Below are 13,057 nucleotides of genomic sequence, written 5' to 3'. Positions count from 1 at the left end.
CTCGCAGTGCAGAGAAGAGTTAATTTCCTTGGCTGGGTTAATAGCTTACTTAGCGCATGAGAAGTGGCTGTCAAACCTCCTGCTTTATCTGGGCAGAACCTAAAAGTAAATGTCCCTGTACAAAATACTTTTATATATGATCTTTTGGTTAATGCTGTGTTCATTTGTTTCATAGCATTGCTGTGGAGCACGGCATCATAGCAAACAACTTGGTTAAATGCTACGAAGTGTAGGGATAGTTAGGTGTATTTGGGACAGTTTTGTATGTTGGCTATTCATCATTCAGCAGATTTATTTTTCAAACCACATACGTATGATCCTAGCTGTATTGATTCATAAATTTAACTGCACATGAGTGATGAAGTACTGCTTTGGCTACCTGGAAAAAAATGGAGCGCTGACCTGAAACCGAGGTCTGAAGGTTCCAAGTTGGTGTCCTAGAAATAGTGGACAACCTCGGCCTTTAGTCACTGTACTGCTTTAAATCCTTAGAAATGGGGAATTTTGCCCCTTTACACTCTGGTTCATGTTTATGAAATACTTGGGAACCGTAAGAGGCTCCGTGGGGAGCTGCATTTGGTATTCATTTAAAGGTTATTCTCCATTTTCCTTTTTGGCTGCATGTGTGGTAGGTGTCCATCTAGCAAGGGCCATCCCCGTTCTTCTCCCCGCAGGACACAGGCCTGTGGGGAGGGGGATTCTCCTCCTCCCCGTCTAAAACTGTGTAGCCCTTCCCAGAGAGGCCCCGGTATCCCGATTTTCATGTGAAAAGACTTTACTAATTTAATATTTCAGTGTTAGAATGAAGTAGTGTGTGCAGTACATAGAGCTAAAAGGAGTTGGACTTGGTGGAGTTCAAAGCAGACTTCCCATGTAGACTTCTTACATAATAGTGTGTTTCATAAATTCTATTTAATCTTACTTGGTATAAAATGACCTTGTAGATTTAGGAGGGAAGTTTGTGATTGCAGCTGCTGCCTTTTGAAAAGTCTAAATATAAACAGATCTTTGGAAAGCATGAAAAACTATCAGCGGTGTTTCTCTGATTTGAATTGAAAGTCAGAACTCTGGCATGTAATTAGTGTCAGAGCATTTTGAGAAGATGGCTTGTAGTGTTCCTGCTCCGCTGGATGCAGTCTGCGCGAATAATTCTTGTAGGCAATTTTGGGAAGAGAAGGTTGAAACGAGTCGTGGTCCTCAAGCCTCTTGTGCTATGGAGGAGCTGCTGGGGGGTCCTCATCCTGGCTCGTCTTGCATGGCATCCGTCTTGGTCTGAGCCCGTCTCTTCTGGGGAAGAGCCATTAGTTTGTACAGATTGCACAAATGAGGTTTCACCGACGTTGTACACGATGGTGTTCATGTTTCCCTGCCTCGGGTGGAAATTTCTCACCAGGTGCCTGCAAGATCGTATTTGCCTGTTGTAGGGTTGCCTCTCCGCTGGATTCCAGGTGCTCCATGAAAGTAAAACAGTAATCTCTCAGCCTTCGGTCTTTCTTCTTTGCCACGTGAAAACAGCTGCTGATTCACAGAAGAAATTCTTAGGTAACAGGCATGTAATGTTGCATTTTGTGCTGCTGACACCCGTCCCGTGTTTGTATTCTGTCTTCAAGATTATCAGTTCCTTATTGCAGTCGTCCTTCTTACAGCGCCTCTCACTTCTGTGAACAGTAGACTTCAGATAGGACAATTAATAATGAAAATATTAAATACTGGTTTCAGTATTGGTCTCGGCTAAGGATCTGTCTTCAGTTTCATAGTTTCTTCTTTCCCAATTCTTCTCAGGACAGCTCTCCTTCATCTCCTCTTCAGTCAGGCCTTGCAAATCCCAGTTAGCTAACCTCTTTGCAATACTATTTAGCTCAAGAGACAGCTTAGGGCTGCTGCCGCTTGTTTCGGTGGTGTAAAAAGCAAGATGACTGTTTTTAGTAGTCTGGAGGCTTGTCACACGCTCTGGTGTAGGCTCTGGCATTGACTGCTCTGAGTTACGATAAACAGGTAACAAGCATTAAGATTTCCATAGTTATTCTTGTTATTCTTACAGGTAGGTTACTTGAATAAGATTAATGGAAAGGAGAATCTTGGGGAAAAGAGGCATTTTTTTGGAGAAGTTTCTGAAATGGTGGTGTCACAAGGATTAGGTATACAAGTAAAAAAAAAAAAAAATAAAAATTCACCATGATATTTCACATAGTTTTTCAGCATACGCCAAATATTGTGGTTTAATCCTTTTTGGGGAAAGAATCCTTTTAGAAAAGAAGATGAAAGCTTGCTGCTTTGTTTAGGATGTTCAAATCTATACCCAAACTCCCAAATTTCTTCTTTTTGGAAGTTCTCCAGAAAAATTGCAAAAACCTGGTATTTTTTGTTGTTAAAGATAAGCAAGAAACTTAAAAGCTTTTACAAGCCAGATCATCGTAACAGTGTTAGCTGAAGGTGTCCGTTGACCGACTGTAGGCGCTTCGAGGCCCTGTTTGCGCTGGTAGCCGTGCTCCTCTTGCATTCCAGCTTACTGGGCCGTCCCTGGTTTACCTGGCGATTCAGTAAAAGAAGGAAAAAAACCTGCTGTTCTGTCCGTAGCAATTCGGAGTTGACGTGGAATTGCTTTTTTTGGTAAGTAAATACTAATTGCTTATTTATGTGTTTGTTTATTTTAGGGATAGACTTCAAGATTAAAACTGTTGAATTACAAGGAAAGAAGATCAAGCTACAGATATGGTGAGTAATGTACTCCAGAAGCTACGGGATGGCATCCTTCCGGATGGCTTCTTTCAGAAGCAGGTTTTCGTGAGAAGAGTTTACTCTTTCTGAGATTGCATTCAGGTATCTAATTCTGTAACTGTGTTTTGTATTTTCAGTAGTGGTAAAGCTCCGTGTGTTAAGAAATGGGGAAGAGATCCACGTGTTGCGTTTATAAGCGCTGTTACTGCTCCCTTGGACAGGCTGTTGGCAAATCTGTTTGGGAGGACAGCATCCTCGCAGTCTGTGATTTAGTGGGAAGTGTTTTAAAACTGGAATTTTTAAATTAGGAGTTGCCTCGAATCTATGACTATAAATTGACCGGTAGCCTTGCTTTGTGTCAGCAAGAAAGTGTAATCCACGTCTGCACTTATTTTATATTTTTCTATGGTAAACTGTGGAGAGTTTCTCAGCTGGCTGAAAACATGGCTGCTTTTTCTCTTGGGAGGTCTAACGTGAGGCAAAACTGAAACTCTTTTAGCTTGCTCTGCATGTCTAACTAGAGGTTTTTCTTCTGTTTTAATAGCCCTGCAACAAGTCAGGTCAGGAAAGCTAATGGCTTTTGCCAGCCCGTGTGTTTGTTCAGACTCCCTCCTCAACCACGTACACGTATTGCTGGTGCATTCTCCAGCTTCACTGAGAGTTCAGAACTTGGAATTTGTTTAGAACTTGAATTTGCCCATTTTGTCCTCCACTAATAAAAATCTTTCATGGCTTGATAATGTTGATGTTTGTAGATGCAGGTGGATGGGTTCCAGTTAGAAGGAAGCACTGCCCTTCCTCTGTCTGAGGAAAACTGGCTGAATGATTATCCTTCCTAATGAATGCGTTCTGCATCCTTGTCACCATCGCTCCGAGTGTCCACCTTGTGCCTCAGTTGTTTCTCATATCCCAGTCCTGCAAGCAGAAGTTGGCCAACTTAGTTATTTTGTGCCTTGCAAGGGAAAGAGTTGTCGAGTTGATATTGTTGTATAAACTGTGTAGCCGGTCGATAAGGAAGCGCTTGGATGATGAAGTAACCCAGCGCGCTGGAATGCTTCAGCGGGGAGCCGCAAAGGGTAACCGTCTCGGTAAGGGAATGTTTTAGACGGAGCGGTCTGAGGAAGGGTGGGTATGGATCTGGAAGCCGAGAGCAGAGCAGGGGAAAGGAAGGGACTGAGAGCATTAGCTAAAGAGGCGTTCAGGTGTAATGCAGCTTCGTTGATTGACTTGCTAAGCAGCTCTTGCTCTGAGTTCACCAGACTGTTAACATTCAGATTTGCAACCCAGATCGAACCATAACTTCTAACAATCATTCTGTGTCGTATTTTTTACCCTAACAGGGTAGGTGCTGTGAATCCCCATGGGACAGAAAGGTAGAACGAAGCATTGGGATGACTTGAAGTGTTAGACTAAACCCGGGAAAAAGTCATCATGAAATGTAGAAAGTGAAAATAGAGAATACGGAGGATGTTTAATGTGTACATAGACAAAGGAGGAAGCCGCAATGAAGCTGTACGTGCGGGGGGTTTTAGTGGCTTAGAGAAACGAAGAGGGGTTTGGGTGAGCCGAGTTTAATGAAACTACAACTTTTAAACGTTGCGAAGTTGGGAGGTCGTTGTCTGAATCTGCTGCTTGTTCCTGACAGTTTGAAATTTCAGATTTGAAATTAAACTTGGAAAGCAGAAAATGAAGTTCCTATGACATGCACTTTTGGGGGGGGGGGGGGAAGGGAAGGAAAAAAAAAAAAATCTAGGCTTTGTAGTTTCCAACTTTTCCTGTACAAGGAGTTTTGCCCAGAGGTGGTTTGGTGGCTAGAACAGTAGTGTCTTTTGGGGAAGATATTTTGTGCAATGCATCTATATTTAACTACCGCTTCCTGTATTTGAACTCACCCTGTACTTCTAGGAGTTGTGTAACATATTTCCAGAATTACACTTCACTCCCGCCGCAGCAGTTTGGTAAGCAAGGGATGCATTTAGTGGAACATTTCCCTTGTAAACCTGAGACTGTTCTTGTAGCTTTTCTTGTGTCCAGAGTACGGGCTGTGCTTTTATAACTGAAGTAAATGCATAGGAGCTAATGTAGCTGAACCAACAAAACATGTCTTCTGAGTCGTAGGTAGCGCTTCCACTGGGACCCAGCTCCAGGCTTGATTAAGCTGATCAGAAGATAACAAAAGACGGGTGGTGAAGAGAAAACAGACTTGCAGTTAAGGACGGGAGATGAGACCCTTGGCGCGTGTGTGCTTTCGGTGTTGCATTGCAGCTGTGCTTGTATTTGTGGAGCGTATCCATGCTCAGAATTTAGAGGAGGAACAACCGCTGTTTCATTTGGGGTTTCCCCCCGTCTGAAAGCTATCGTCCCATTCGCCTAGCAGCTTGCCCTGTTTTTGTATGCGCGTCTGAGCTGTTTCTGGTCACTGACTGTCGTGGTTTAACCCCAGCCGGCAGCTAAGCACCCCCCAGCCGCTCGCTCGCTCCCCGCCCCGATGGGATGGGAGAGAGAAATGGAAGGGTAAAAGTGAGAAAACTCGTGGGTTGAGATAAGAACAGTTAAATAATTGAAGTAAAATAAGATAGAATGGTAGTAATAGTAGTAGTAGTAATAATAATAATAATAATATACAAAGCAAGTGATACATGTTACAATTGCTCACCACCCGCCGACCGAGGCCCAGCCCATCTCTGAGCAGCGATCACTGTCCCCTGGCCAGCTTCCCCAGTTCCTGTACTGGGCATGCCGTCCCATGGTGTGGAATAGCCTGTGGGCTGGCCTGGGCCAGCTGTCCTGGCTGTGCCCGCTCCCAGCGTCTCGCTGGTAGGGCAGGGGAAGCTGAAGAGTCCTTCACCAGTGTAAGCACTGCTTAGCAACAGCTAAAACATCCGTGTGTTATCGACATTATTCTCATCCTCAATCCAAACCGCAGCACTATACCAGCTACCAGGAAGAAAATTAACTCTGTCCCAGCCAGAAGCAGGATGCTGACAGAGACAGGGTACCGGGTGCAATGACGTTGTTCCAGTCCACGAGTGTAAGTCCAGCCGCGGCTCTCCAAAGCGCCACCATTTCCTTGTCCAGCCTTGCATAATGCTATTTTCTTGCTTCCTAGCAGTCCCTTTTATTGTTAGAAGCAAAGGCAGTTCTGTCTTGTCATTGTTGCTGTTATTATTATCATCATCATCATCGTTATTATTATTGCTGCTTATTCAGATTGAAACATCTTTTTTTTTTTCCAGAAGAGTGACATTCAGCTGTTTGCGAAATGACAGATGGTGACAGAATTTTGTACATTAAAGAACTTAGTACGTGTTAGCCCTTTCCCCAACATGACGGAGTTTCTTTACATAGAGTTGCTCAATGTTTATGAAGAAGCTGTGTTCAGTGAGCCATCACTGGCAAAAGTGATGGCTGAACAAACCTGTCACTCGCAGAATAAGGTTTCTACATCAGTGGGGGCGATTAAATATTTGATTATGTAGCATTGGTATTTACATAGGTGAAAAGTGTATTTCTTTTCACATACAGAAAGCAATAGAAATAAACTGTTCCTGAGTTTGAAATGACTTTATTGACCTGCCTCTCGCTGATCCATGTAATCCTCCATCACACAGATGTTAGATCTTCCTCATGCTGCTGTCCTGCTATAGGAGTTGCTCCCTGGCTGCCTGCAAAGCTGTGTCGCTGTGTTTTACTGTGCCTGGTACTGGCTTTTGTACTCCTTGGGGCGGGGGGCAGTCTCAAGGGGCAATTAGTTTTACAGAAAACAGGTGAAACTGGTGCTTTCTAATATGGCTCTGCTCCTTTCCTGCAGAGCAGGATAGCTACCTGCCTCTTCCTGGGAAGGGAAAATGAGCAGACAGGGCAGTATCTCAGTCATGCCTTGACCTCCAAAATATATGTATATATATATAGCAATAAAGCAAGAATACAAAGGTCAAGCTGAGTTAAACCTTGCCAGAGGTGATAAGCAACTTGATACTTCATAGCTATTAAAAACTGGGGTTGCTGTTCAGTAAGGATCAAGCTAGGATTAAAGCGTTTTCATATTGCTCCAAATGTGAATGTGCCTGTTGCAAAACGACGTTGAAATGGGGAGAGGGGAGGCTGGGAGAAGAGGAGGTGGAGAACGGTGGGGTTGGGTCGTAAGCGGGACGATGTCTGTGCGCGGGGAGCTTTGGGAGAGCCGCAGCCAGGCTGGGCCAGCCCGGTGCCGCGCGTGGGCTGCAAGCGAGGAGGAGGGTGGGACGCAGCTCTCGGGACTGGCCTTCTGAAGGAACGGGCTTCCGCAGGGCAGATCCGTCAGGAGGAGTACTGGTACGTCACGTTCTGGGTGGAAACACGTAGAAGAGTTGAGCATCTTCTTGGTTAGGTCATTGTGCTACTTGTCTGTTTAGGAAAATTGTGGATGCGACGGTATACGATACGATGCCATGCGGAAAGGCACCAGCGGTGCGCTTAGTACAGGATTTGGGAGAAAGGAATTGGGGTAAAGATTTGGGAGTAGAAATACTTCTGAAGGGTGGGACCTGAAAGGGTTGACACCGATGAATGTCTTGAAAAATATTACTACGGTAATGCTCGTAGCACAGAGAAAGGAGGGAGAATAAAAGGACCAAAATGAGAGATTACTGTTCCAGGAAAAGATGGTGTTATCACTGTGAAAGCGGTGAACCGCTTTAGAGGAATAGAGTAGTAGAGATAAAAATTCAGCTATGAGGAGTGTAATATCATACACTCCAGGAACTCAGAGAGAATTGCTTTGAAATGGAAACCAAAAGGCTTAGGCATCCTGTAATTCACTAAACTTATTAGCATAACGTAGCAATTGAAAAATTAAATGTGATTTTTCTGATACGGTGGGTGCGATCGTTTGCAGTGGGCAGGGACGTAAGTGTCACAGTCTAACATACCACACAGTTTTGATTAGCGTGCCCTAGAAAGAAAGGGGCAAGTAGGATGATCAGAGGGATGTAATAGCTATTTTGGGAAGAACAACAACTGGAAAGACGAGTGTTCTTCAGGATGTCAGAGAAGTGACCAAAGCACACTTTTAAAATCACGAGTATACTGGAAAAAGTAGGTAGAGATTGATACAGCTCGCTGCCTTTCCGATACCAGAACATGAGTTCTAGCGGAAGGCTAGAAGGCGGCACAGGCGAAACACAAGAAAATGAAGTTAAGCTGTGAAACTCCTCATCGCAAAATGTCGTGGTAGCTGCAGATGTACGCGGGTTCGCAAGGGATTTCACCAAGGAACAGTCTGGTTTGGACAGTTAAATACACAGATCTGATCTCTGGCTCCAGAGGTCCTTGAACTACACAGAAGTGGAAGCTGAAGACCTCTGGCCTGACGAGGTACGGCTCTTACGTGCTTGTGAGAATGCACAGAAGGCAGATCTACGTTCTTTGTCCTGGAGAAGTGAAGGCTGAAAGGGAATAGGACTGTCATCTAAAAAATACAGAGTGGTAGCAGACACAGCAGTGAAGGAAGGACTCTTTCAGCTCAAGGACAGCAGAAATCAAAGTTGCTGGAAACTCACCAGCAGGAGTGGAAGACTCTGGGAGAACCTCTGGTTCAGCGTAATGGGGGTGAAATGGAGAAAGGGGAATGTGGAGGGGGAAAAAAAAAAACCAACAAAACAAACAAACAAAAAAACCCCCCAAAAAACCCCAACAGATCGGCCCAGGTATTTCAGAATACAACTTGACAAATAAAGAGGATCGTGATGTATCTTGTTCTGCTGTTGCAGAAGAACTCACCCCAGGAGCCCTCCTTCCTTTTATTCAAGAATATTCTGTGAAAATTGGTTGCAGAAAATACAGCCGCTTTCTGGTCTCTCCGCTCGCAGACTCTGCAGTCTGGGGAGACAACGAGGAACTGTGAGAGGGGATCCTGAAGGTGGATTTACAGGACGTTGCTATTGGGAGGGTAAATCCAAACCAAAAAAGCCCCAAACGGCCTAATGCTGACTGTGGAGTGCTGGAGGGATGGGGTAGGGCAGAAAGCTGTCAAGGAATAACTGCAGTATTTAGGAATAGGTTTCTAGGGATTATAACAGTGGGGTTATGTGAGCAGTGAGTGAGGATTAGCCCTTTCAAGAGGTCTGTGTTTGCTTTCCCAAGCCAGAGGAGTAAGTAATCCCAAGTTTCCTTAAACAGCCACATGGTGGATACATGTCTAGCCTTAAACAGTATTCAACTGATCTTAAGGGGTAACCAAAATACATGGGTAGAGCTGTATGAAGAGTTAGTTTTACAGGGGTTCATGGGGACTAACAGTTGCTGATTCCTCACTTGTGAATTTTCTGTTTACCAGTTTTCACGCAGGTTCCTGGCCTCGTGTCCGTGTGCGGTGTGTATTGCCAAGCCAGAGCAAGAACTCTGATAGACTGAGGTGAACAACAGTAGGTGCGAGTTAGCAAAGCGCTTGATTCTTGCGTGCCTGGGACAGGCTTGTTTGCAGAGCTGCTGCCCCCGGAGTGTCTGCGCAGGCTTGTTGCGAGACGGTGACTTGCACCGTTAAGGCCAGAGAGTTGTGAGCTGAAAGGCTAGATCCTGACGAGCTTCCAGAGCTGGGTGAGACCAATGGTCCCTTTCTCTTCGGTGGTGTATGAAACAGTCACACTTGATAGTGGTGTATTAGTATGGAAGCAGTACGACTGCTTCTGTAGTAAACTGAAAAACACTTAACGCAGAGATTCAAAGACATCTAATTTTTTTTCTTTTTTTCCTACTTAGCTGCTACTCTGACCCTCCTGTCTTTACATAAAATCTGTATGTCAGCCCATTTTCCTACAGTCTTGTTGACTGATTGCAAATTGTAGAAACAGCCTTATTTTTTTACTGTGCAGCTCTTAACTGTGTAGAAGACCATGAAGTGACGTTTTTCTAGCAGTGCGTCTTTGCGGGGAACGCTTTTATGTGGCTAGAAAAGTGTCCTCAGAATTTGTTTTATTCAGCAATGAGCTCATTGCAAAAATACTCATCTGACCTGGAACACCCGTCCAGGTGAAAGAAATGGGCAGCAGCACAGCTATCCAAAATAGTTGCACATGTGGAAATTCCCTGTTCTATGCAAGTTCTTGCATTTAATAAGTATGGTGGGGGACAGCCAAAGCTGCAGACAGCACCACTAACTAGTGTACAATCATTCTCATTGATTTTTGCAATTAGCCTAGGAACGTCTAAAAGTTAACTCTTGCTGCTGCGAGCTTTTGAGACCCTTCACCATGTGCATAGCTCAAGGTGGAAGAGACTCTTTGGCATGTCGGTCCGACTGCCTGTAAAACAATTAGATACTGCACTCCTTACAGATTATTTTTTTTTTTCTGGATGAATATTTTTTCAGAAAAGCTGAAATTTGCCAGTCGTGAAGTATCTTACAGATGTTCCTTTGTGAAGGAAAGTCTTCCACCCAGTCGCTAAAGCTTCCAGGTGCCGTCAGTACAGTGCCTTCGATGCAGTATTCTGCTCTGTAGTTTTAAAAATATTATAAGAAGAAACAGTGGGACAGTAATAAAATTCTTAGGATTATTTTGCTAGGAATTATTTGGTTTAATACGTTGACGACCTTTATTTTGAGCTATGTGGACTGGAAGGATCTTCACAGATCATCAGATATAATCTCTTCTTGTTGCATACGTGTAAATCTTTCATAAACAAATCACAGTACATTTTAAGGTTTCTTTAGTCTCTGCTAGGTCAACTGGAAAGCTGTCCCAGAAATTCCTTTCCCTGTTGGCTAAACCTCTAATATGATATAGCTTATGCATACTTTAATGTTGACATGAGAATAATTTAAATAGATTTTTCACTTTCCTTGTGCTTCTCCTTTCCCTTGTCCCACGGGGCAACCTTCTTTGTCTTCATTTTGCAGCTAAACAAACCAAGTTCTCTTGGTTTCCTCTTGTGCAGTAGGGCCTCGTTCTCCTTGTCTACCTTAATAGTCCTTGCCTACACTTATTTTAGCTAGCTTCCACAAATGGTTTTGCCTACATCAAGGATTTATTGCACATCCATAAGCTTTGGAGCATATTCTTACATCCTAGAGGTTTGAACAAAAGAATGGCAAGCCAGGGCAGTAAACAAGACGTGGTCTCGGATCGTTCCGTGCCATTTGCTCAGGGTGGATTCATCAGTTGTAGGCAGTTTGAAAGCCATAACTCATTTCCTCTGTTTGCTTCAGTCACTTCTCTAATCTCACATCCATTAAGAGTTATCTCTGAATAATGAATGGAGAATCCATTAAGAAGGGGAAAGGGCAAATATATAGTACTTATTTAAAAAAAAAAAAAAGGGGGGGAGGAGGGGGAAACACTCCAGGTTCTTTGCTTTTTCCCTCCCCAGCTTTCTTTTCATCCATTAGCTTAGCTTCAGTTGCCAGAAGAAACACGGGAGGAGTTAACTAAGCAAGTTAGTTGTGGGCGCATAGGACGTGACAAGCAATGAGTAACAAGTGAGTGTTGCCAATGCCAAGTTGTGTAAAAATCAATCTGAATTCTACGGTGATGGCTACTGACCTCGTCAGGAGGGGAGAAATCGTGATGCCGTATGTCGTGATGTTTTGGTAAGGCTGACGCTGTCCTGCTTGATATAAGCAAATTGGGGGAAACGACTTAGGTGAAGGTGCTGTCAAGTGGATACAAAACTCATAGCGAGAGAAAATAAACGATGTGTGAGTAAGAGTTCTGTTGAGGTATTTTGCAGGAGTCTGTCCTGAGCGTCATGATAGGCAATGTTTTCTTTAATGGTTGGAATAAGGGAACAGAGAGTATGGTTACTGTATTTAAGCTAAGCAAGAAAAGATGAAGTTGCAAAGTATAAATTGTGTAGAGGACTGGATTATAATTCATGCGTTTGACCAACTGGAGGAATGTCATTGAAAACAGTCCTGTGAAATTCAGCAGAGACAAATGCGAAGTTATCGAGTTCAGTATGTGTAATCAGTTACCCAAATGTCAGAAAAATCTGCTTCATCACGAGGAAAGGGAGCGGGATGCGTAAACAGGCATGCCCAAGTCTTCTAGAAAATATTCTGTATGAGTCTGGTAAGACTTCAGCTGGAGTAGTGTCCTGGTTTTTGCTCGGGCATGGGCAAACTGGAAGGAGTCCAGAGAGTAATAAGTGAGGCTGCATACCTTAGACCTTTGGCCAGTAACGTCTGAAGAACTTGCGGTGACTTGAGAGAATTCGGAGAAGGTGCAAGAGCTGTCTTTGAGTATGCAAAAAGTAGTTGTGGAAAGAAGGGAAATGAACTCCTCTGGTTACTTATCAAAGGTACGATAAGGATTGACGGCCTTAATTTGCACCAAGGAAAACCCAAGTGTGCCATCAGGAGACGCTTTCAAATGGGACAGAAGGGAAATGAGAGAGGGGGATTCAAGCCAGCAGTCGTCAGAGGTCTCCAGCAGAACATCAGGCATCTTTCGGGAATAACGTGAGTATCCCTCAACGTTTTGTAGAGCCAGGGAATGGAGTAGATTGCCTCTCGAGGCTACCGCCAGCGAGCCAGACCTCTGCACATGGTGGCCTGTTGGAACATCTCTGAACAAAGTGGTGCTCGGGTTTAGGACCTGCCCCTACGCCTCCTCCTCTACTCTTTGCCCTCTTCCTGGTGTTTGCCATCTCCTAGGAAGAGAGAAAACCTCGGGAGCAATCAGCCTCAAAACCGTGATCTGGGGTCTGAGCCAAACATAGCCGATAAGACTCTAGGAGAAGGAACTCCGTAGAGCATTTCTCTTGCATCTCGGGAAACTTTCCTCCGTGGCACGTTCAGATTTCAGGGCTTTTCATTTACTCCCCTTTTGCCAACTGATACTTGGCGAGAAATCTGACGTGTGCTTAAACAAATTGGTTTGGCAACTACAGTCAGCATTTGTTGGTTCAACTGTAGGTGACAGGGCGGTGGGGAGAGCCGAGTTTTCACGGGACTCAGTGCCTGGTGGTGTCCGTGTTCTGCCAAGGCGTTCGCTGTGACCTCAGGAACAGTTCAGAGGGAAATGAGTTGAGGTAGTCCAAGTCCAGTCTGTGATCTTTTCTGAGGTTACTGGTTTGTGAGCAAGGAAACGTGGGTTGGTGGGGGAACGCTGTGTCTTTCTGAAGGTGGTTAGGGAATGTTTAATCTCAATTTAGACCAGTTTAAATTCGGAGACACCTTTGATTCCTCCTTGTGTGAATACCGTCACTGAAAAGCATCTATGAACATGTAAGCTGTTAGGTTTATGTCCTCTGAAAGACAGTAGAATACACAGTTAACTCTTAATTCTGAACTTAATGGCATGCAAGTTTGTTTAACCAAATCTCATGCATTCCATCAAAGATCTCAAAATTAGATGGGGAA

At 44.2% G+C, this 13,057-nt stretch overlaps 1 protein-coding gene across 3 annotated transcripts in view; it reads left to right on the top strand.

Moving 5' to 3' along the window:
- Positions 1–13,057, top strand: part of RAB10 (RAB10, member RAS oncogene family) — a 51,719-nt gene that overhangs the window by 24,318 nt on the left and 14,344 nt on the right. For all 3 annotated transcript variants that reach the window (XM_087777337.1, XM_087777338.1, XM_087777336.1), the window contains exon 2: positions 2,655–2,715. In XM_087777337.1, the coding sequence (XP_087633463.1) occupies positions 2,655–2,715 (61 nt within the window). The remainder of the gene's footprint in view (positions 1–2,654; positions 2,716–13,057) is intronic.

Source organism: Nipponia nippon, unplaced genomic scaffold (genome assembly GCF_047370975.1).
Source record: "Nipponia nippon isolate SJK-2023a ecotype South Korea unplaced genomic scaffold, ASM4737097v1 scaffold_4, whole genome shotgun sequence".
Classification (NCBI taxonomy): domain Eukaryota; kingdom Metazoa; phylum Chordata; class Aves; order Pelecaniformes; family Threskiornithidae; genus Nipponia; species Nipponia nippon.
The sequence above is the reverse complement of the archived record's forward strand: the minus strand, read 5'-3'. Positions and strand labels throughout refer to the sequence as shown.